This window comes from Stegodyphus dumicola, chromosome X2 (assembly GCF_044657685.1).
Source record: "Stegodyphus dumicola isolate Sdum_Otavi_A_Nest chromosome X2, ASM4465768v1".
Lineage (NCBI taxonomy): Eukaryota > Metazoa > Arthropoda > Arachnida > Araneae > Eresidae > Stegodyphus > Stegodyphus dumicola.
Window position 1 is genome coordinate 45,024,472 of NC_140781.1, and position 25,712 is coordinate 45,050,183.

Genomic DNA, 25,712 nt, shown 5'->3' on the forward strand with positions numbered 1-25,712 from the left:
TAGGACGGTTGATCTTTACAATATGGTAACTGGTAGTTTGGAGGGGATAAAGGTTACTACCTGGCACTTTGGTAATAATGTGAGCAGTACTCAGTTTCGATTACGCATTATTTTGTGTGAGGGAAATGAGAGATCATGGGATATGTCATGTGATATTAATGAACGAATTATGGCTCTTTAATCGGAAAAGGGGGGAAATCGGGAAAAAATCTGGAAATTTTGTATTTGGCTTTATTCTGTGTTGTGTGAAACAGTGTTCGTGAATTTTTGGATCCCATGGCCGTAACTAAAGTGAATTCGAAATGGGTATTTATGTATGTATTAATTTAATGTATGTGCTCATTTATATTTTAAGTAGTGTTTTTGAATTTAATTATATTTTAATTAAATGATAGTTATTTTGTGAATTTTATGTTTGTAGGAATTTGGTATACGTTTTAGTTGAAGTAAACGTGCATGGAAATAATTTAAATATCTGACAATAAGTATTTGTAATGGTTGCGGTATGAATTCGTTGGTGACGTGTATAATGTAATATGTATAATGTAATGCGTAATCGGAACTGAGTACTTCTCACATTATTCCCAAAGTCCTAGGTAGTAACCTTTATTGCCTCCAAAATGTTGCCAAACTACCTGTTACCATATTCCAAAGATCAGCCCCAAAAAAGGTCTTTACATTGTGAAAACAAAATGGCGTCCAAACAAAAACTAGCAGGTTGCTGTAGCAGGGTTGGTCGCCAAATTTTCGCCAAAAAATTGCCACGTTGCCATAAATCCAAAGATTAACCAATTTTTTTACATTATTTTACAAAGTAAGTCGTCAGAAAAAATTAAAAAATGAAAATTTATGTAATTTTTCTATAGCAGTGAATATATAAGTACCTACATAATAAGGACGTTTGGCTAAATGGATTAAAAAACTCGTTAAAATAAGGATAAAAAAAAAAAGACTTCCATTTTTTTTTTTTTTTTAAATTTCAAAGGGCAAATATTTTTTGTGACACTATTCAAAGCATGTTTTGTCTTTTTGGTACATGCCCACATTGCACATTTCACACATGTATCTTTTTCTATGAGGTTTCTTCCTTGTGAACTGCCTGGATCTGAATTTCACTGTTATATGTCCAGCGTTATTTAGTTTCTTTTCATCTGGCACATGAAATTTGTGGATTTTTTATGTTAATGGGGGGGGGGCTTAGTCTTTTTGGCTTTGGTATGGCTCATTCGTTTCCCATTCATACTTATTTTATTCGTATTTTGTCCCAAAATATTCAGAAAATATTTTAAATTTAAATAAATCTTTACGCTATTTCTATTTTTAATTATAGCAAAGTATTCTTATATTAAATTTAAACCACAGGAAATAATTTATAAAATCACAATACTAGTTTGGGGAGCAAGTGTGTTGAGGCCAGAGAAAAGTCTCTGGAAAAGAAAGACCTTTTTACTGGGCAGGTGCATTAAATTGGTTAGTAATAAAATAACTCTGTGATTTCAATACCCCTTATCTATATCCAGGTAAAAATAAACGTTCCTGTTTGAGAAGCAAGCAAATGCCATTGTGAAGAGCAGTGGTTTGAAGGCGTGACCACCAAGCTTTTAGAGCATTGTGACACGATGCTCTAGTGGCGCAGTTGTCGTGCCGTGAAACCACAAAGCAAATGCCGTACATATAGAGGGGTTTTTTATATATGCAGTTTAATTATTGCTATTTTGTATTGTTTTTGATAGAAATCAGGATGTGCGATTAATAATTTTTGAAATTTAAAGTTGTTCATATTGATAAAAAGAAGTTATTTTGTCTCGTTGAAAACGAATTTTAAAAGGAATTCTAATTTTAAAGACCTAAAACATGTATGATTCTGCAGTCATTTTGTGTTATTTAGAGGTAAACAATCAGTAATCAATTGATTCTCACTCAAAAATTTCGGAAGGAAGAGGGGAAAAAAATTCGAAAATTGGTGGTTTCAGGGCGCGACCACCGTGTTTCAAAGGGTTAAAAAAAAAATCTAAGAATTGCACAAATTTGAGATTGTGCTTGCTATTGTTTTCCCCATGTAAACAGCGATTATTTTCACTTGAAAAGTAATTAAATAATTGGACAGGTTTTGATCCATCAAATTTGATTGTTTATGATGTACAACTTGGCAGAATACAAATTTTTACATTCTGTAATATTGATAAAATACTGTGTTTCTGAAGAAATAAAATGCTTTCTTTTTATCATGGGCAAATTATTTCAGGAGTCTCATTACGATTCCTTACAACGAAAACTAAATGTACTCCATGCAAAAAGAAACGCTAATTAGAAAAATCATTATTGAATTTAAATATGGAAATTTACACTTATCGGAATTGCCGCATAAATATATTTTGGTGATACAGTGTGTTTCCTGTGAATTCTCTACAGGAGGGGCAGATAATAGAAAGAATAACTTCATCTTATATATTCATCTCAATCATTATATATCCCTTTTATATAATTTATATCTTAATCACTATATCTAAGTTTTCTGGGGTTATTCTCAATAAAGTTGTTAGTTTCTTCTGAATACATACGATTTTTGAACAACAAATATTTTTAATTAAATTTGAAAGAGGACAGGAATTTATTATATTAAAAGGAAAAAAAATTCTACAAAGAGATACTAAAAATGTTAACAAATTAGTAGAAGAGGTCTAGACTAGTAGAAGTGTTAGTTTGTTTATTAAGCAGATGAACTTAGAAGAAATGTTTATACAGTCAAAAGTCATTAATTCGGACACCCATAATCCGGAACGATCTAAAATCCGGACCTCAAAGCTACAAACTTTCTGCGCCTGCGTCGCGTTCACACATGCGCACAGGCGTTTACGAGTGTACGCAAGACTTTTATGGCTGTGAATATGTTTTTGCGCATGCGCGTTTAATGTGTAACGGACGATATAATCTAAGCAAAAATTATTTAATTCAATTAATGTTGCAGATTGCGTTGTTCCTTAATCTTCGAATTTGATCCGGCTTATTATTTTTTACGGACTGTTAGAGCAATTTCATAAAAGTAAGCTTGAACTTTCGATTATGTCAAATAAAATTTCCGATATATATTTACTAATATGTAATTTGTATCTACAAAGCGAAAGTATGTTTTGAAATCCGAAATCTGTTTATCAATTTCACGCGGCGGATTGGAAGTTGATCTGTCAGCACTATTCCTTATCTTTAGGGCAGATGTTTTTATTTTATTAGGCTTATAATTCCTTACTAAGTGTAGTATTTCATCTCGATGTACTCCGTCTTTGATATGATTTAAATCAAGTTCGTCGTCATTATAATTCGCTTCTGATAGTGAGGAAAGTGACCCACAGGTTATTGAAAATGAAAACATTTTGATTGACAAATTAGTCGGTATTCTCAACACAGCAATTATAGGACTTGAACAGCGGAACTTTGTAACTAAACAAGAAATTATGTCTGTTTAATAGAATTAAAGAGAAAGTATTATCACATGAAACGAAGCAACTTACGTTGAAAGAAATGTTTAATAAAGTAAACAAATAAATATTAAGCTTTTTCTTTTTGTAAATTTTGATACCCTTTAGATCATAATTGTTCTTTATTTCATAAATTACGGTTTCATATTTTTAATTTTGTAATTTCTGCATGCCATCTTACCAGATTTAAACTGATGATCTATAATCCGGAATCGCCGAAGTCCCGACGAGTCCGGATTAACGACTTTTGACTATATATCCAAATGAATCAGAGTAAGTATGTGATATATGTTCTGATTATTTAGTTGCACAGGATACAACTGCTAGTAAAAGATACAAGAGTTGTGTGTTGTTGCTTATGTCAGATCAGCTCCAGAAGGTTATTCACCACCAAAAAATTAATAACAGTGAGTGGATCGGATGTTAAGTCTCCCTTAGAAAGTCTGATGCAATTCGATATGTGATCATTTTTTACAAGCGAGGTGGATTTTGCTGTAAGAATATTTTATGGTAGTATACCAGATTCTTCTTTCACATGGTTGGTATATTCATTTTTTACATGGTTGATTATTCTGCATAATACTGTATAAAAAAAAATTGCTAAAATGAAAGAATAATGGTGGATAAGTTTCCTTGTATAAAAATCATTTCAGGATATCAAAAAAACAAAATTCATTATTGTTTATCCTAATAATATTATAAAAATATTTGGTTAGAGTAGACTGAAGGGTACCCCTTGTATTATCGTGAAGTTGTTTCATTTATCGCGAAGTTGCTTCGTTTATTGCCAAGTTGTTGTTTAATTTTTTGTGCAATCTGAGTAGTTGAATGTTCCGTAAATATACTTTTACCTAGAATTGGGTGCTCCTTTGACTTTTCAAGGGAAAATATTTCGATGTGTACATGGACAAAATCAAGGGAATGCACAATGCCAAGTTTGTGCAATTCTCTGATGTTTTTTTAAGTGAAAATAGGTCGATGTGTACATGGATGAAGTCAAAGGAGTGCACAAACTAGAAATTATCCATGTACTGCCAAAAATCGCCAAATTTTGCCAAGGGGTACCTGTAAATATAGTTTTGCCAAATATTTGAAAGAAATATAACAAATTATTCACTATCAGGAAATAGGTGTACCGTTTTACACACATTTGGTGTGGCTCTGCTTTTATCACTTGAGATATCCAAAACTTCTTTCCACATTTTTGGGTTTACTGTATTTAAACAAAAACTCTGTTATTGGTTGCAGTGACTTTTTTTAGGGGGGGGGAAGGGCAAGTTTCATGCATAACTCTTAGTATTGAGCTATGCGAAGAGTCGAGTAATGCTGAAATTGTAGAGTTTGTTCTATATTGTGATCTTGTGTAATAATGATTTCCAAGTTTATTACCCAATTGCAGGCTTTCAAAAATTTAATCCGCTGTTATTAGACCTTCTCCATCATCATCATTACTCTTATTACGGCTGATGGTGATCCTCTAAAACAGTTTCAAGTATTTCTTCCCCATTGAAAACTTCACATTGATCAAATAATCTTAGAATTGCTATTATTATTACTCTTTGTAAATTCAAAACTGTGTAAAAAGAAAATTGGTACTTGCGTATTATCGCAACCAGGTTGGCGCGATTTGTAAGTTTGAGTAAAAAAGTATGAATAGAAAGAAAATGTACATTTATTAATTACAGATAATTTTTAATACAAAATATAAAATAGCAGTTAAACCCTTCCGGTTTCGAATTTGAATAAGTTGCAGAATTATTTTTTCGGCAGAACTCTTTTGGCTATTGCTTTTAGCACTGATTGAAAACCGTATTTGCCATAACCATGTACACGTCAACTTATTTTTACTTAAAAAAAATCCCAGAATTGCACAAAAATGGCATTGCGCACACTCTTGACTTTATCCATCCACACTGCTGTTTTCTCATAAATTACAAAAATTTGCACGAAACTGCAGGAAAATTTTGTGAATTTCCACATGCTCTTTTTACAAAACTACGTATAACACGTAGGGTTGCCGTAAGTAGGGGCGCCAAATTTGGCAGTTTATGCAAATTTTGGCCTGGTTGCGTTAATACGTAAGTACCAGAAAATTTAGTGTATTTGTATGGTCTATGTATGTATATACATGCATTTACGAACACGTACATCAATGCGTACATACATTTCTGAATCTGGTTCTGATAACAGAAGTGTACCATAATTTCACATTTATATACAGTCAAAAGTCGTTAATTCGGACACCCATAAACCGGAATGATCTATAATCCGTACCTCAAAGCTTCAAACTTTCTCCACATGCGTCGCGTTGACGCATGCGCGTAAGGCCTTTATGGCTGAGAATATGCTTGTGCGCGTGTGCAAGAAGCATGCGCGTAAGGCCTTTACGGCTGAGAATATGCTTGTGCGCATGTGCAAAATACGTTTACGAGTGCGCATTTAATGTATAACGGACGGTGTAGGCTAAGCTAAAATTATTTAATTATCTATTTCAGTTAATGTTGCAGATTGCGTTGTTCCTTAATCTTCGAATTGGATCCGGCTTATTATTTTTTGCAGACTGTTAAAGCAATTTATTAAAAGTAAGCTTGAACTTTCGATTATGTCAAATAGAATTTCTGATATATATTTATTAATATGTAAATGATCTACAAAGCGAAAGTATGTTTCGAAGTTCATTAAACAAAAAGTGGAATTGCTACAAAAAATGGATAAAGGCATATCCTTTGTTTATCTAAACTTTAATGTTTGTTTATATAAACTTTGTTGATCTTTAACGGCGCGGCGCCGCGCAATGAATTGGAAGTTGATCTGTCAGCTCTATCCTTATCTTCAGGGCAGAAGTTTTTATTTTATTTGGCTTATAATTCCTTATTAAATGTAGTATTTCATCTCGATGTACTCCATCTTTGATATGATTTAAATAAAATTCCTCGTCATTATAATTCGCTTCTGATAGCGAAGAAAGTGACAGGTTATTGAAAACGAAAAAATTTCAATTGACAAATTAGTCGGTATTCTCGACACAGCAATTATTGGACTTGAACAGCGGAACTTTGTAACTGAACAAGAAATTATGTCTGTTTAAAGAATTAAAGAGAATGTATTATCACATAAAAAACGAAGCAACCTAAACAACTTAAATTGAAAGAAATGTTTAATAAAGTAAACAAATAAATATTAAGCTTTTTTTTTTGTAAATTTTGATACCCTTTAGATCATAATTGTTCTTTATTTCATAAATTACGGTTTCATATTTTTAATTTTATAATTTCTGCATGCCATCTTACCAGATTTAAATTGATGATCTATAATCCGGAAAGATCGATAATCCGGAATCGCCGAAGTCCCGACGAGTCCGGATTAACGACTTTTGTCTGTATTAATGCAACCAGCTCAGCAATAGTTACGAAATTTTCAAAATTCTTCAAACTCTAGCTGCTAGGCACATAACAATTAAATTTCAACACACAACGCTGTCGTTTTCACATGCATTCTTTTGCTGCATTTCAAAGCTCCAACGATTGTTATAATTCATACTTAATTTTATAATATGCATTTATGGGATTTGCCTGCAATGGAAGAAACTTGAGTACATTTTCACCAGAAATGCATAATAAAATTGTTATTTTATTTATATGAGATTAAAAAAACAAACCCTTTATTAAAATTTTCATAGCTTATCAATGTTTCATTCCCATATACTGAATGCACATTACCATAAAATTTAAGTGCATTTATGTTCATTTTGTTGAGTACATAAAAATATATAGTCTAACCTCTGTCAACGAACATTTCTCCTTAACAGTTTCCGAGTTCTCTGCTCGAAGCAGGCAAATAGCACACTCTGTCTGATGACAGATAAAATCCTTTATCTCATGAATGTCTGCAAACAGGAGATTTAACTGTATGTGATTAAATGAAATTTATGTAGATCCAAGCGAATTGCTTTGCTCAAGCGAATTGCTTTGCTTTTGGCATGGCAGCACTCTAAATATGTAGCAAGCTGGAAGTCCTCTCGTGTGGTCTGCTGGAAGGGGATAGGAGGACTTTCAGACTCGTACCTCTGGGATGCTCTTCATCAAAATTGGAGATGGAACTGAGCTAAATCACACTGTCACCTTTAAGGTGCTGAAGGCCGTCAGTGGAGTAGTGAGCATAACTGGTGCCCGAGGCAAAATACTTTTTGGCCCCCCCCGGAAAAAAAACAGTAATATGTTAAATGTCTTGTTTGGAGACTATTTGGTGCCCCTCTGCGAGCGGGGCCTGGGGGCATCATACACCCCCTTCCCCCTGGCTACGCCACTGAAGGCTGTTGCCAACGCCAGGCGTAATCTTGTGCTCCTTGCCACGAGGAGTTTCGTGGGCTTGGTCTGATGTTACAGTCGGACAAGTGAGCATAAGTAATAACAAGTAACAGCTATATCTAGGAAAACATTACATTCAACTGTAAATGATTAAGTAAAATTTATTTAAGTAAACTGAATTGCTTTGTTCAATACGTATTTCGCACAATAAGATATATCTAGAACATTGCATTTAACTGTAAATGATTAAGTAAAATTTATTTAAGTAAACTGAATTGCTTACTCAATATATACTTGGCATAATTCTATATATATAACACAACTATTACATTTATATTAGACACTTGAAAATTCGGAGACAGGAAGCTAAATTATATCAATCTAAATAATGTCGCATGCAATGCGACCCCATTCCTCCAATCAAAATATGTAACACAACAAAATATGTAACATAACAAAAAAATTTTATCTTCAAGTGTCAAAAGTAAATTTTTGATACTGTTCTGTTATCAGGCCCGGATTTAGAAATGGATGTATGTGTTCATGTTTGCATGTATATATGTAAGTACGAAAGTATGTGTGTGTACACATATATGCACATACACACGTTATTACAAAATAATAATTTAAAAATTTGATAAACTCACAATTCGAAAATGTAGCAAATATTAGAATGCCTTTTCAGAATAACGGTAAATAAAACATTAATTCAAGAAAAGTATTCTTATTGCATAAAAGCAAAACATTAGTGGCATAGTTTAAATAATATACTAGATAAAACCATTTTCACTTTTAAATCATTTCTATTCTCAAAGACGAAAAGAAAATATCCATTAATATTATTCATAAAATAAAATGAAACAAAATGTACAACTCATTCATACATAGCAATACAGTTATAAAATCCTAAAAGAATTATGCACACCGGAAACATTTATCAATCAGAATAAAAATAACATTTTGTCACTTAAACACTTTTCGTTCAGAACCAAAACGAAATTTAACATGTGTTGACTTCTAATGAAAATTAATTAATCTTCAGTTAGAACATGGAATTAAAATACAGGAAATTCTAATAAAAATCAATTATTTAAACAATGTAATACTATATAAATTCCTTAAGTGCAGCAAAGCTAAAAGGAAACACATAGAGCTTATATATACTTTATATTTGATTTTGTTTCATTTTCAAAGACACATTTTATTCCATATTATTAAAGTATTAATTAACAACATTATAGTTAGAATTTTATATTGTTTCAAGCGAAACTGATCTCTTTATTAAGTTAAATGCTTAGTAAGTGAAAATCCCTTTCTTATTAAGTTAAATGCTTATCTGTTATCTTCGGGGGAAGATGAAACCATGCAATGTCCAAAATAACTTTTCGGTGAAGACAAAACCGCTACTTTATGCAATTTTCAAAATAATCTTAGGGTGAGGACTTTGCTGGTGGGAGTGATACTTAAAATCTGAAAAAAACCTTGGTATAAAGTTGGGACAGATTTACCTTGGTATAAAGTTGCGACAGATTTATTTGAGATTAACAAAGATGTATATTTATTAATTGTAGATTACTATTCCAACTTTTTTGAAATTTTAAACCTACCGGGTACTCAAAGTCAGACAGTGAACAGTTACATGAAATCGCATTTTGCAAGATACGGTATACCATTGATAGTGATATCTGATAATGGACCTCAGTTTGCAAGTAAAGAATTTGCAGAGAAATACCAATTTAAACATATAACAAGTAGTCCATACCATCCACAGTCAAACGGATTAGCAGAGCGTTCAGTACAAATGGCGAAGAAATTGTTACAGAAAGCTCAAGCAGATCATGCTGATCCTTATTTAGCATTGTTAGCTCATAGGAACACTCCAACTAATGAGATGCTAGGATCACCAGCTCAACGGCTTATGAGTAGAAGAACAAGAACGTTTCTTCCTACATCTGAAGAATTACTTAAACCTCAAGTTGTGAAAAATGTAAAAGAAAAAATCAACCAAGAAAGAACTAAACAGAAGTCATATTATGATCGTCATACAAAAACATTACCATCGCTAAATAAAGGAGATTGTGTTCGGGTATATCAAGATAATCGCTGGAAACCAACAGTTGTAGAAGAAGTGCATAAGACGCCTAGATCATATATACTTAGATCAGGTGGATCCGTATTGAGAAGAAAACAGTTCAGCTGTTGAAGAGAATATCAGAGGAACAGAACACGGAGTTAATACACAGAAAACATGTAAAAGGATATGATTCCAGATATTCTCAATGGCAAAGTTTAGAAGATCAACTACCAAACTCTGCTAACTCAGAAACAAGAAACGGTGAGCTAACTAGAAGTGGGAGAGTGATTAGAAAGCCGGCCAGGTATTTGGACTGATTTTAGACTGTTAAAACTTTTGAACTCTTTAAAAAAACGGAAGATGTAATATTTAATAATTTGTAAATGCATTTAATATTTAGTAACTTGTAGTTTCTAAAAGCTAAAAGTGTACCCTCATAATAATATAATCACTAACTCATGGTCATTTGGATCACAGTCTATTACATGTGCATCCAGTTTTTTCAGATGGGTTTACGTCACGCACATTTTTAATGAAACATGAGCCTCATCTTAGCTTATGATTTTGCCAATAATCTCGCACACCTTCGGCAGCATTTTTGCCGTTCAAGTAAAAGTGTCTTATCATTTCACCTCGTTGTTTCCCTATAAGTGTCAACTTAGCACATTTGAACACTTGATTGAAGAAACAATCTCCCCACACTCTTATTAAAGATTTTCTACAAGTTTGCTTTGTACATGTGTTCTGTGATTGATCCTTCTACTCTCTATTTGTGTGAATTATGTAAAGTGCATCAGAGCACATCCTCTCAGTTTTGTCGTTGGTCCTTTGTAATGCTCTTCTTTGCAAATGTTTTATGCCGCCAATTTTTATCATACGTGTATTGCTCTTAAGTCGTGGCTTTTCAGTGCACTGATCTGTATGCACAAGAAAAAAGTGGGTGTTGCCATTCAAAATTTTTTCACTGTAACCACTATTACAAGAACTTTGTTGTTTTAAATAATCAAAATCTCGAGCCCCTACCTTCGAATTACAGTATCTGCAATTTCATTTTGATTTATTGATATCAAGGAGCTTTTGATAGTTAAAAAAGATAGTAATACTGTAGAATGATAGTATTTTAAAGGCAATAAAAAGCTTATAAGGTATTTCTCCCTCCTTCTTAGCATGCTTTTGTGGTGTAGAGGTCAGCACGTGTATTCAAGAGGTCTGTGGTTCGAGTTTTGGTGAGGGCATTGTTCATTTTTCACATCTGCTTTCAAAAAATAGCTAATGCCTCTACAGTGGCACCTGAACTGGGGAGGGTGGTGGATGATGATTCTCCACCACCAGTATTTGGTGGTTGGGTCCCCTAATCTCCTGTCTCCCTTTAAAAGGGAGTGTATAAAGTATTTCTCCGCCGCCTTAGCATGCATTCATAGTGTAGTGGTCAGCTTGCTTGATGCAAATTTGAGAGGTTCCTCGGCGAGGGCATTGCTCATTTTTTATTTCTCCTGCTTCAAAATAACCTAATGTCTCTGCAAGCTGACAAAGTAAATAAATCTATTTTCATTAAAATAAAAATTCTGTCTTGGTACTTTTTGTTCACTTAATTACACACGATGACAGATATAGCACAGATATCACTTAATTACATAGGATGACACTTCATAGATATCGCAAACTGATCTTATTTCTAGGTTATATCTTTTCAGTTATATTGGATGTTGATTAAATGAACTTCGAGAGGCCACTAGGGGTTCATATATCGGAAAAGGTTTTTTTTACCACTCTATGTACATGAGTGAGTATGACAATGTCATGAGAGATGTGAATTTTTCTTGATTTGGTTTATTTAATTATGGCAAAGCATTCAAGGGCTATCTGCTTAGGGAAAGAATGCCTTCGTGGAGGGTTCTCTATGGGAAACTGGCTCATATATGTATTAAACATGGGGGGAAAACCACAAAAATATCCATTCGGGCAGTCTATTTGGCGGAATTCCAACTACCAGTGTTCAGTGACTTCAGTGCTTGGTCGCTGGTGAGCCGAGTTTTTCTTGGAATAAATAAACAAGTAAACAGAAAGGACAAGGTTCTCACAAATCAAAGGAAAGTTTAACAAAGGCCTTGTGCCAGCTCCCTTAGCTCACCACTAGAGTGGAGTAACTTGCTGTTTCTTTTGTTGTGTTTTAGAAAACTGATTGAACATTCCTTGTAAGATTCTTAATTTATCTATTTTTCCCCCCTGCGCAGGACAGAAAAAAATGCATGTCAATGGTCAAAAGAGAAATTTAATGAGATTTTGATAGGCACAAAGATGGAAACTGATTTTGGTAAGTTTTTTTTTTTAATTTAATTATTTTATCGTTTAGCATATAAAAGAAATTTAACATATACATATCTTATTCATTTCAAAAGAAATAATTAAAACAAACTATAGATATAGTTTTGAATATGGATTAATAAAAAGTTTTCCTTTGTTGTGTTGGATAATATTAATCTTTTTTGGATGGAAAAAGTTGATACGATTTAGTTAAGTGGAACTGTTTGTTAAACTGTTTTTTTTTTTTTGTTTGGATAACAGATTGTGAAAATTTATAATATTTATTTATGCAGCTTTCCCCAAAGCCTGCATTTACATAAAACTCAAAACGTTTTGGCTCTTTAGTGTAGACAATAGTTATGGAGCTTAAGAGAACAAAGTCTGATTCTTATATTGTGATTTATTCAGTGGTGGATTTTGCATTATGAATAAATAAAAGTATAGATTATAAAGCTCCAATGGTAACATTAATGTCAAAAGAATAATATTTATTCTTTTGACATTAATGTTTATGTGGCTTTTAGTTGTTTAAAATTTGCTCTTGTAATAAATAAATTTGTATATTTAAGTTGTTTGTATGTCAGTAACACTGTATCACACAAACATTCTGATGCTTTTAGAGGTTCAAACATTCTAAATGATTTTTCTTAAATGCTGGCTTAATTTAGGATCTTTAATACCGTGAAAACTTGAGAGAAGAGAAACATGCCAAAAGAAAAAAAACTAAAAATTAGGCACAACAGAAACTTAGGCATAATTTTTAATCAAAATTTGATAGATTTCGAGGGCTATTAGGTGTAGGCCTCTCTTTATTGGAAGCAAAACAAATTCTGCAAACTGTTGCAGACTTAAATTTTGTAAAGGTGTATGCATTCAGAATAATCTGCATTCAGAATAATATTAATTAAAAGTTACTGTCATCAACAGTATCTGAAAAGTGCATTAAAAAGACAAAGATAATCGTCATTAACTTTCTGTGCATAATGTACATTTAATATTCAAGTGTAATTTAACAGGGTGTTCGTACGGTTCTTAAGAGTCCTTAAAAGTCCTTAAGTTTTTTTAAATCTCCTTTTGGTCCTTAAAAGTCCTTAAATTCGGCCAAAATTGTCAGAAGGTCCTTAATTTTAATCAGCTGAAATTTCTGTCTTGTTTTCATAAGTGCTAATTTGAGTGTGAATTATCATTTTGGAAGAATTGGTGATTCACTGACACATATGATTATCTTTTGAATCTGTTCATGGGTTATAATTTGTTCCTGTTTCTGATATGAAAGGTGGGATACTGGAGTTTCTGAGCAAGGCGTGAAACATAAGTATTTCAAAATTATTTCATTTTTTTCTAATGAAGAGCTCTTAAACAACTTTCCACTTTTGTGGATGTGAATTCTTTTATTAAACAGCACAAATTTGGTGACTTATCAACATTTTGATGATTTTAATATCAGTTTCTTTAGAAAATTTTTAAATCGGAGATCTGGGAATTTTTCAACGATTTTTTTTTTAAAACATTATAACATTGATAAATTTAACTAAAATAATGGTAATATATTGAAATTATATTTACAAAATAATATTAAAATAAAACATTTATATTTTTTTGCTGTCATATTATGAAGAGACATTATTTTTCGTTTTGGCGACTTATTATACAGTATTTTGAATATGAAAGATAAACAAGGTAATAAAATGCTATAAAGCACAGTTTAGAGAACAATTCATAGCAAAAGCAAAATAGCTATGTAATTAATTAAAAAATTTTTTCTTTAAATTCTTTTCATGGTAAGAAGTTTTCCCATGTAATTGTTTCAGAATATTCAAAATTATGAAAATATGCATCAGTTTTCTCTATAAAATTAATTTTACACTTTTTTCAACTGACTTTTTTAAAAATAATTCTGGCCATTTTTCTGTTACAGAATTGGTAGAGCTAATTTTTCTTTAGGATTTTAGACATTGCAACTTGGAAAGTTTAGTAGAATTTGAAGGAAAGTTTTACAGACCCACAATTCTAGAAGGCTCCAGAAAAATGTGACAAAATGTCTTTATTTATTAATACATAATGGATGTATTTTACAGAAATTTTATGGTAAATTTCTTACATTGTGAAGAATTTTTGGAAGGACAATGAAAATATAATGTTTGAATGTTGTACTTCTGATGCTAGAAGTCTTTTTGTTAACATGTTTATCTTCTCGTTATTTTCTCAGCTTTTCATTAGACACAAGCATGGAAAATATAAAAAATGTTTCTAATCTTTTTGCATGGACAGGCATTTATAAAAAGGAATTTTTTCTATTAATAAAGAAATTGAAAACTGACAATTTAAAAGATTCACCTTATATGTCTCAATGGATCATACACAGGGCTGGCACTGGGCATTTCCCACCTGATGCAGTCTCTGAGGATCCTAAATTCTGCCACCTAGTGCCTTCCTAATTATGCTGCCTAATGATCTCCTAAATTCTGCTCCCAGTCCCTGCTCTAAATTCTAAAAGTTTTGCCATTTCTAGATTTTGTTGCTTGGTGTGTCACTAAAATCTAAAAATTCTGCCTCGTCGGCTCTGAAACCAGCCCTTACCACATATCATTTCATATTTATTCTGAATGTTCATATTACTCAAATAAAATTAGCAGCTTTTTCTTTATATTCTAAGTGCATTTGGTCTTTTAGAATAACATAAATCTTTAATTACTAAAATTCTAAAGTGAAGAAGAAACGTTTTCAAAGAAACTGAATACATAAAGAGGAAGGAAATTATTCTTCAAAGATATGTACAGTTATTATTATGCAAATTAATCAGTTGTTTAGAACTTTAGCCTTTACTATAACTCCCCCTTTCCATTTCCTCACCATAATGCAAATCAGATAGTTTTTAAACTTGAAATTTTTGGATTGTAAGATAGAATTTTTTTACCCTCCACTGGATGTTGCTTTAGTTCTTACCAGCTCTGGTAATTCGTAATTAATTATTCATCTTTGCATTATCGTTGCTAATATTTGAATTGCTCCTACGATAAAGTTACTGAGCCACCTTAGATTAAATTTAAATTGTGTAGTCCTTGACTACTAGTCCATATTTTTAGTTTGAATTCGGCTGTTCCTGTTTTAATTGCATCACCACAAGCTTTAGTTTATTTTGTCAACATAAGAACGTGCCCATATGTTCCAAGTTCTTTTTAAGTAAGTTTATTTAAATCTGTATGTGATGCTTTCTGACATAACGATAATTTGCTTCATGTCTGTCAGAGGTTTTGGATTATTTAACTTAAAATTCTGCCTCGTCGGTATCACGTAAAACCTCATTAGGTACACTGTTGAGAGATTGGCAAGTTAGGAGATAAAGCATGCAGAAACAAGTAAGAACATTGGTTTGTGTATTGAAACAGATTTCTTAGATTAGAACAGATGTTTTAGAGAAGAAAATTGATATAAATTAACCAAAATGTCTGGGAAGACCCAAGTTAAAAAGATGCATAAATATTTTGTTTGTAACTTTTAATGTGTAATTATCTTAATACTGTTTAAGAATCAGTGACATAAATTACATGTATTTAAACTGTGAAGTGTTATTAGATTGTGATTTTAATAGTGGTCATGTAAATCTATATAATAACTGTGGGTATTTAACTACCTAATTTAATTATTTATAACTAACTGCTGACCTTTAATGTTGTCTCTGCCTATTAAAGCAAGTTATTATTGCTTTTCATTAATCATTACTGTGGCCAACAAGGTACAGTAAAAAAATGTAAAAACTATTGCAAACTTATTTTTTGCATTTATTGAGACTTAAAATAATACAAAACAACTTATCACCTCTGCTGCATTAGTGGCTTATTGGAATTTAAAAATATATTAACCAGGTTACAATCCCAGAAACTCTATATGAAGGTACATCACTAACTACTTCAGACAGACGAAGCACAACTAACTTTTAGAACTTGCCAACAGTGCCTACATCAGGCTTTCAGGTTTTTCTTATCAACAGTTCTCTTTCTAGTAAGCAGCAGCACTAGCAACAGCTAATCTTTTGTTACGGATCATGCTGATTATGATTTTATTTCTCATTTTCACCTATGTCATTTGCGTAAAATCTATGCATAAAATCCTAACATAACCTATGCATAAAATCTACCTGCTATTTACTAAACCTCTAGACGTGGGAAAATGAGACATAAAAGAAAAAATCAACATAAATCTGTTAATAAAATGTCCCTAATCTTTTTTCAAATATGTTCAACTATTATACGTGTAAAATATTTAATGTTACTTGATGAATTTTATAAAGTGGATTTTTTTCTCAAATCTGTTTTATAGTTTATTAAATTATGTTTAATAAGAATGCATCCTACTTACGGATCTATTTTATTCTTGGAATGTTATTACAAAAGTGAAGTTCAGATGTAAGCTGATTGAATTTAATTTATTTAGCTATTTGCTGATAGGTCCTTAATTTTTTCATTAATGGTCCTTAAAAGTACTTAATTTCCATGTGCAAAAATGTGTACGAACCCTGTTTAACCGATATTTATAATACTATATTTGTAAATGTAAGTAAGACAGGTGTGCCCTGCTACCTAGAAAACTTAGAAAAATTGGAATTCGAAAATTGATTAGAAAAGCCGGGGAATTTTATATGAACCCAAGGACTAAGACGTATTGGTTTCAAAGTGCCTTTTTAAAAAATTATAGTAACCTCCACATTTCCGAGAAGAAAACTGAAATAAATGCTAGATGAGCATAAGCTGAAGGAGGAGAGAAACTTTGTTTAGAGGTTAATATATTGACTGCCGGTCACATGGCGATATATTGATAATTAATGTCCCACTATGAAAATGGTGTTTTCCCAAAAGACCACTTACATTTTATAACAAATATGATTAAAATTTAAAAATGAGAATAAAGCATAATTACACTCACGTTTGTGAAAATTGCAACACCATGAAGGACTTACGCGAGTGAGCTGAAATTTTCAGGAAATGCAAAGTAGCGCATGATATGCAAATGATTAGAATTGCAAATCCGTAGTGCATGCGTATGCTGAGCAGCACCCTCTGAACGGCTGATGGATCCGAATAAATAGACGGCTGTAGCGAGGCGTGTATGGTTATCGGTGGTTATCTGCTAGTGGTAAACGTTAACTCAATCTGTAGTTATGCCTCGTCGACGAAAGAGAGCGAGATTTGAACAACTTACAGAGTTTGAACGAGGGAGAATCATCGGCCTTCGTGAAGCTGGATTGTCGTATCGTGCAGTAGCCTCTCGTGTGCAGCGTAACAGCAGCACAGTGATGCGCGTTTGGAAGCAGTGGACGGACGAGTGTCGGACAACTCGGAAATCCGGGAGTGGACCCCGAAATGTGACGTCAGCTCGCGATGATAGACACCTGGTCCGCATGGCGCGGACGGACCGTACAGCTTCCTCTAGACAATTGGCAGCACTGTGGTCAATAGCTACAGGTGTTTCATTGTGTGCTTCACCAATTCGTAGACGTCTGCTGCAGTGTGGACTGCGCGCACGGACTCCTTTATACAGGATCCCCCTAACGCACGACCATCGCCGCCTGCGGCTACAATGGGCCAATCAGCATAGAGACTGGCGTGCTGATTGGCAGCATGTCGGGTTTTCTGACGAATCCCGCTTTAATTTGTGGTACCATGATGGCCGCATTCGTGTCAGACGCTATGCCGGTGAACGCCACCTTCCGGAGTGCATTATCGAACGCCACAGTGGACGAACACCTGGAGTTATGGTCTGGGGCGCCATAGCATATCATAGACGATCTCAATTGCTACGAATTGTGGGAAATTTGAACAGCAACCGGTATATCCGTGAAGTTCTACAGCCCGAAGCTGTTCCCTTCCTTCAAAGCTTGCCAGGCGCTATATTTCAACAGGACAATGCCCGCCCTCATACTGCTCGGATTGTTAAATCCTTCTTTGCAGCGCAGCAGGTACAGCTTCTTCCTTGGCCTGCGTGTTCCCCGGATATGTCGCCAATTGAACATGTGTGGGATGTCATTGGTCGGCGTCTTGCTCGTGATCCTCATCCTGTTGCGTCTGCAGACGAACTTTGGGTACGCGTACAAACGATATGGAATGCTCTTCCTCAGTCAGACATTCAAACTTTGTTTGACTCCATGCCACGTCGTGTAGCAGCACTTATTGCGGCGCGTGGTGGCCACACAAAATACTGATTCTGATCTCTTGTTCTTGTTTGTTTGCTTTGAACATTTAATCATTTATTTGTACCACTACCACTCAACTGTGTATTAAATTGCATTCAATTATGACGATTCCTTCTTGGTGTTGCAATTTTCACAAACGTGAGTGTATGTGTATCATACTGATTACCAAGTAATATTTAGGCCTTTCTTGATAGAATATTTTGACTCGCACTAGTATATGATAGTGACTAAGGATGAAATTATTTCATAAATGCTACATTACATGCTGGTACATGATATGTAAAAATGAAACGAAGTAATAAAAATAAGGGATCAGATGCATTATTTTTGTATGATACTTTATCATTGGCAAATATTTAATATAAATGAACTATTATAAGGTGGTTACAATGATATTATTATTACAAACAATATTTTTAAACATTTTATTTCTGGTTCACCTTTGCACAGTATAAGCAGTAATGGGGAGATCTGTCGCAAATTTTATATATGTAAATGGTGTCTACGTTTTCCCCGGGAATAGAAACATTTGCACTGCTTTCGTACTCTCTTTCATTTCTGATCTTAAGAATATCAAATTCGTAATATGCTTTGATGAAGCTTTAAATAGAATTGTAGAGAGAGGTCTAATGTTTTTTCTTTCTTTTTTGTTAGATTTTGGGACAATGTGAGAATGAAGTGAGCACAAGGTATTTAGCGTTAAATTTTTTTGCGTCATGTTACTGCTAATGACTTTCTGAGAAGTTTTTTTTTGAGGAAACCTCGGAACTAGATAAAAAGAAATTGCTCCAGGTACTGTTCGACAGACCAAATATCCATCTTTATTCCTGAGGGATTTGAAGGAAGTTTAGCAAATAGTAATGACTGTCAGATATTAGATAATGGGTCCTGTGGTTTGCATACCATTCATGGTGCTTTTAAAGCTAGGCGCAGATCTACTGACTGAAATCTTAAGTGCATTACTTAGACATGCATAGAGTATTTAAAGGTGGTTATGCTAAGCAGATTACATTGCCTTTTTTCTGCTAAACATGTGTGTAAGACTGAGAGAAACAGTTAATGATATGCTTCTTTTGACAACAATCTTTTTTCATTTCTGTTGTGGGAGTTTTACATCCATTTCTAAGTATGCTCTCATCTTCTCTCCAAATTTGTGAAAAGAGAAGTAAAAACTTCTGAAAAAGTAATAAAACTTATTCTGGATCAAACCATTTATTGTAATGTTGCAGATATAGACGTGGGTATCGCTGCTGGTACGAGTTTTGCTATAAGTAGAGCGTCTGATCTAAAGAAAAGATAATTCAGAACTCAATGCAGAACCGTTTTGGTTAAGCTTGCATCAAAAATAGTTGAAAGAAGTCCATTCAAATATAGGTTGGTCAGGTACATTTCTTCATTAGATACTACGCTCATTACATGTAATAAATTTTTATGTGAGAGGTTACTGCATATACTGTATAAAAATAATGGATAAATTCCATAGTTGCAGAGAAATCAAAAGTGCGGTTTAAAGAATTGTTATTCAGAAGTAAGGGTGTTTTGGAAAGACACTTTTGTTATCTATGATGCAATGTGAATTGATCAGTTTTATTAAGACCGGATTAATAATTCAGATTTTGAAACACGTTGGAGTGTTGTAAAACTAGTTAATTTTATCACATGGCAATGCCACAATGTTTTTAGAAAAACCTTCAGGAAATTCTTTTAATTGCAATGCAGACTGTTTTATGATGCCATAAAGGTAAATAGATATGGGGTGAATATTAATGAAACTCCTGATATGTTATGATATGCCAGGTCTGCTCAGGATGCATATCATCAAACACTCAAAGACAAAAAGCTATGTGAAGGTAAAAGTAAGTTATCTGACAGAAGAAAAACACAGGCACAGGTTAAAATTTTGGATTTAAAAAAAAAAGGAGTAGAGATATTCATTCATCTGACTCCTTAGATTCAGAATTCAAACAGCAGTTTTAGTTTTGTGATTTTTTATTGGCATTTTTTTCTATTTATGTTTTGTTTAAAAATCCTGAATGGCTTTGTTTTATCTTGTCTTCAATTCTAATCAAGAATTGCATTTTATTTATAATGTATATGCTTATTAAAACTTTTTCATCAAAAGTCTGTTGACATGTTAAAAAAGTGTTCTTTTGACTTTTTAGAATTTAGCAACTGTCTTAATATTACACAGATGATTATTCAGCAGTTATATATTATTTAATAGGATAGACGTAACTGCTACCCCATTTCCATGTTGTAAACAATAATTTCCATTACAAAAGTATTGCAAATATACTGCTTTTTAAAACAATAAAGGTGTTATTCATAGCATAATTTTATAACAGTTAATGGTGGGAAAAAAATCCAGTTCTTAAAAGTTTATACATAGCATTGCAAAATCAATGAATTTAAAATCTGATTTTATTTATTACATAGATGGAATGAATTGTAAGTATTTAATTTCTTTTGTAGATGTATGTAAAATTAATTTTTAAGTTATACTTGTAACTAATTATATTTGTGCTAACATCTTCTTATAAATGTATTTTAGTGTCAATGTCTGAAAATATTTCAGATGCACTAATAGTCTTTTCTCGTATTATACTATTTTCACGTAATTAAAAGGGGAATTTGGATTTATTTTGTGATACAATTGATTGTTGAAGAGACTATTGGTTTAATACAGGGTTCGTATGGTCCTTAAGAATCGTTAAAAGTCCTTAGATGTTTCGGAATCGATTTTTGGTCCTTAAAAGTCCTTAATTTCGACCAAATTCGGCAGGAGGTCCTTAATTTTAATCATCTGAAATTTCTGTCTGTTTTTACGACTGCTATTTTGGATGTAAATTAGCATTTTGTACAAATATTTTTGGCATTCATTAAAAAATATAATTATCTTTTGAATGGGTGAATAGGTTCATGGATTGTAATTTGTTTCTATTTCTAATACAAACGATGTGATATTCAAGTTTCTGAGCAAGAAGTGAAATATAAGCATTTTAAAATTATTTTATTTTACTGAACCTAGAAAAGTTTAGAAGGATTTGAAGGCAAGATTTATAGACCCACGAATAATTTGATTCACGTCTGTCAGAGGTTTTGGACTATTTAACTTTTATCAGATCAAGTAAAACCTCATAAGTACATAGTCGAGAGATTGACATGTCAGCAGATAAAGGGTATCTAACTAGCTAATTTAATTATTTGTAATTAACTGGTCACCTTTAAAAGTTATCTCTGCTTATTAAAGTGAGTTGTTGCCTTTGAGTAATCTTTACCGTGGTCACAAGATACAGCCAAAAAATAAAAAAAATAATGTAAAACTTGATTGTTTGCATCTAGTGAGACTTAAAATAATACAAACAACGTATCACCTGTAATGCTTTAGAGCAGTGTTTCCCAACATGGGGGCCACACCCGACAGGGAGGCAATTAGATTGTTAAGGGGGGCAGTTCGAAAATACTCTTCGAGAGTTTAAGGTGACAAGGGATGTTCAAATTTTCAAATTTTCTTCAAGATGTCGAAATTTTTCAAAATTTAATTTTTTATCCCTAAAGGTAAAGAATCATTTAAGTGATATATACGTAAAATGTTTTTAAAATAATGTGCATTTTAAGTATTGTATAAAGAATTTTCGCTGTAGAGATTTGAATCCTTAGAAATTTCTTCCTAAAACTTATCATTCAAGTTTCTTTCATGAACATTTCAATTTTTGTATATTAAAAATTATGTATTTGCTAAGGGGAGCAGAGGAATTTTACAGAGGAATAGGTGGGGCAATAGCACAAAAAAGGTTGGGAAACACTGCTTTAGAGGATTATTGGAATCTTAAAATATATTAACTGGGTTACAACTCCAGGAACTCTACATGAAGTTATGACACTAACTGCTTCAGACAGGCAGAGCAACATTAACTTTCAAAACTTGCCATCCATGCCTACATCAGGCTTTCAGGTTTGTTCTGATCAGCAGGCCCCTAGGCAGGCAAGCAGCAGCGGTGGCAATAGCCAGTCTTCTGTAACGAATCATGCTCATTATGATTTTACTTCTCATTTTAACCTATGCCGTTGACATAAAAATCTACCTGCTATTTACAAAACCTCTAAATTGAGCATACTATTATAAGTTTTGTAAGGTATTTCTCCTGCCTTCTTAGCATGCCTTTGTGTGTAGTGGTCAGCACATTCGATGTGTATTCAAGAGGACCATGGTTTGACTCCCGGCGAGGGCATTGCTCATTTTTCATCTCCTGCTTCTAAAAATCCTAATGTCTCTGCAGTGGCACCCGAACTAAAAAAAGGTGGTGGATGATGATTCTCCACCACCAGGATTTGGCGATTGGGTCCCCTAATCCCCAGTCGCCCTTTAAAAGGGGAGAGAAATACCTCATAGAGTGAATTATTTAATGCTACCTGATAAATTTTATAAAGTTGATTTTATTTTCAAATTTATTTTATAATTATGTTTAATAGTAATAATGCATTTTACTTGTGGATCTATTTTATTCCGTATGTCACAAAAGTGAAATTCTGGCATAGCTAATATCTTTAATTATGCAAGTATTGTGTAGCAAGTTTACTTACTTTGGCAAAAACTTAATTTGAATGTTATTGAGGAGAACAGCTCCTGGTACTTACTTATTAACGTAACAACCTTGGCAAAATTCAGCAACTTTTAACAGATGAAAAGGCAAAAGTTACTTATTGAATGCAAGTTGGTGGTTTTGTAGACCTTTTTTTGAAAGATCCCAAATTATTGATATTGCAAACCTGCAGCTGAGTGGTAAAAGCCACTGAAACTCTTAATTTGGTCAGGTTTGAGTCACAGTCAACAAGCTAGCTGCATGGGCATTTTCATGGTTTTTCCTGTGTGATGTGGGCCCGAGCTGGTTTCTCTTACAATTCCTCCACGGGGCATTCTTCCCTTTCCATTATGCAGTGCCTGTTGGCAGCACAAGTAATAAAGGAAAAAAGAACTATTGATATTTATTAAGTTGGTAAAAATATTATCGGCATATGAAAAGAAAACATACTTTTGCAATTTAAAATGCAAATTTGAATTATTGAATTAGGATTACATGATACATTAAAAAAATAAAACATTATTTTTCGTTTTGTAATTTTTTTGGGGCTATTCTACCGAAGAGCACTGATCTTTTTTTGGTTTATGATATATTGGAGGATTGTGGAAACTTAGTGCAAACCTTGGTAATAGTGGCTATCTAGGAAACACATTTCCTTGTTATTCCCTTTAGAAAATTTTCATCAAACTTTTTGTTCCTGCAGAAATTTTACTGCAGTTTCTTCCATTGTTGACAAATTCCACAAGACAAGCTCATACTTTAAAATGCCAGTTTAAGGCAAAAAATATCAAGATTTATTTATAAAAACTGTTGGAATTTGGAATACAACTGAAGAGAACGCATATGGAAATGGCAGCATTGTTTGACTGAAGGATTATTATGTGTATGGTTGCCAGAGTTTGTCACATTCTGAAAATTTAGCGACTTCTACTAAGGTGGTTGTGTTAATACTTAAGTATCCAGCATCTATGATAGTTATAGTAATGCTTAGGGGATTCAAATGTAAGTTTTTTTTAACCCCTTCGAGCCGGGTAGTGAAAACGCGCACTTATCGCTGAGGCCGGCAGCGTCTTACGCGAACGTCTCTCCAGGGCCGGGGGCTTTTTTGCTACTAAGCCTAAATCCATGACATTTCCGAAGTATCAACGCATTGTTTAATAATGCTCTATGGAGTATTTAAACGGCTTATGCTTTATAGATATTTATATATATATATACTTTAATTACCTTATTTCTTGTTTAAATGCATATTTTACACATTTTATTTTAACTACTCACCATTTTATGAATTTTTACATTATACATCTGAAAACTAAATATATTACTTAAAATTCTCTTTTCGTATGAAAAATTTGAAAACAGGGATCTACACACAGTTCCTATGTTACAGTCCTTGCACTCGTAATAACTCATTTGCCGTTTTGGAGGATTTTTCCGGGAATGTGAACAAACGAAGCATCGTCGTCTCATTTTCTTATCAGTCTCTTCTGAACAAAGTTTTGGAAAATGTCTTTCAGTTAATCTTTCAGAATCAATATCTGAAATATTTTGCATCATTTCTGCTATTTCATGCTCTGTTAAACATTTTCGACGCTTCGACATTGCAACGGTAAAAACAAAGAATTCATGTCTAACAAGATCTAATTATTTTCTAAAAACTGAACTGCAAACGGAAATACCCAACGCTTTAGACTTCTCTTCAAACTTCTCTACTTACAGTAAACAACTACCTCGTGCGAATAAAATGCGATTTAAAGAGACGTCACAAATCACGCCATTCAGAAACATTTATTTCCCCGTTTGTTTATATAATCAAAAACACGTGTATGTGAGTCATGCTTCTCTCATTTCGAGTAGAAGGTCTAATGTACATGTATCTGAAACCATATGGACATACAGTGCCATCTTGTGGCAGAAATTATAGTTTGAAAAACGTTCCAAAGTACTGGCGCAAATACATGACAGTCGGTAGAGAACGGAACAATCCTCTGGCACGCCTGCGGTATCCTCGGCCGGTAGGTAAGTGTGTTCGTTGTTGGCACGTATATGTGACAGTCGGCGCGAAGGGGTTAATCAAAATCGTATTTACTGAGAAAATTTTTGTGTATACAAGTAGTGCTATACATGAACTGTGTCTAGACTGGAATTTTTTTAAAACTCATGTAAGAAACCTGAAAAAGTCATCTGTGTGAGTGGCAAACCTGATCAGTGATGGCCAACTGATGACTTATGGGATCCTCTTTCATAGCATGTAATTTTAAGAATTTTTTTCCAGAGAAAGATGTTTTCTAAAATTTTAATTCAAATGGCCATTTTTGAAAGAAGTGCTGCTTAAACCATATTAGATTAAAAAAATAATGTCAATAGGGAACTGCATTTTATTTAAAAATTTACATTTCATTACTTTTTTCCTTAATAGATGGTGCTCTTTCGTACTCCCTTTCTGTGCCCATTGATTTCAGTATGAAAACAGTTGTTGCTTCTCCGATTTTGCAAAAATTGTTTTGCTCTTGAAGAGGTGGCCATGTATAATTGCTGCCCAAATTGATAGGTTTAGTCAAAATCTACATCTAGCTGAAGTTGCCTTTTTGCTTTATTTTTAGATTGACATATTACTCCTCCGTTTGATAGAAGGAAATAGCTAGATTTCTACTTTCCGGATCAAGTACTCTTTACTTTGAAGCTGTTATGATTGTCCAATTTGCCATATCTTCTTTTCTTTTCTTTTTTTTTTTCTTTTCTTTCTTTCTTTCTTTTTTTTTTTTTTTTTTGTTGGGA

At 33.1% G+C, this 25,712-nt stretch overlaps 1 protein-coding gene across 2 annotated transcripts in view; it reads left to right on the top strand.

Moving 5' to 3' along the window:
* Positions 1-25,712, top strand: part of LOC118204135 (activator of 90 kDa heat shock protein ATPase homolog 1-like) — a 90,350-nt gene that overhangs the window by 2,062 nt on the left and 62,576 nt on the right. For both annotated transcript variants that reach the window (XM_085809970.1, XM_085809971.1), the window contains exon 2: positions 12,092-12,171. In XM_085809970.1, the coding sequence (XP_085666096.1) occupies positions 12,092-12,171 (80 nt within the window). The remainder of the gene's footprint in view (positions 1-12,091; positions 12,172-25,712) is intronic.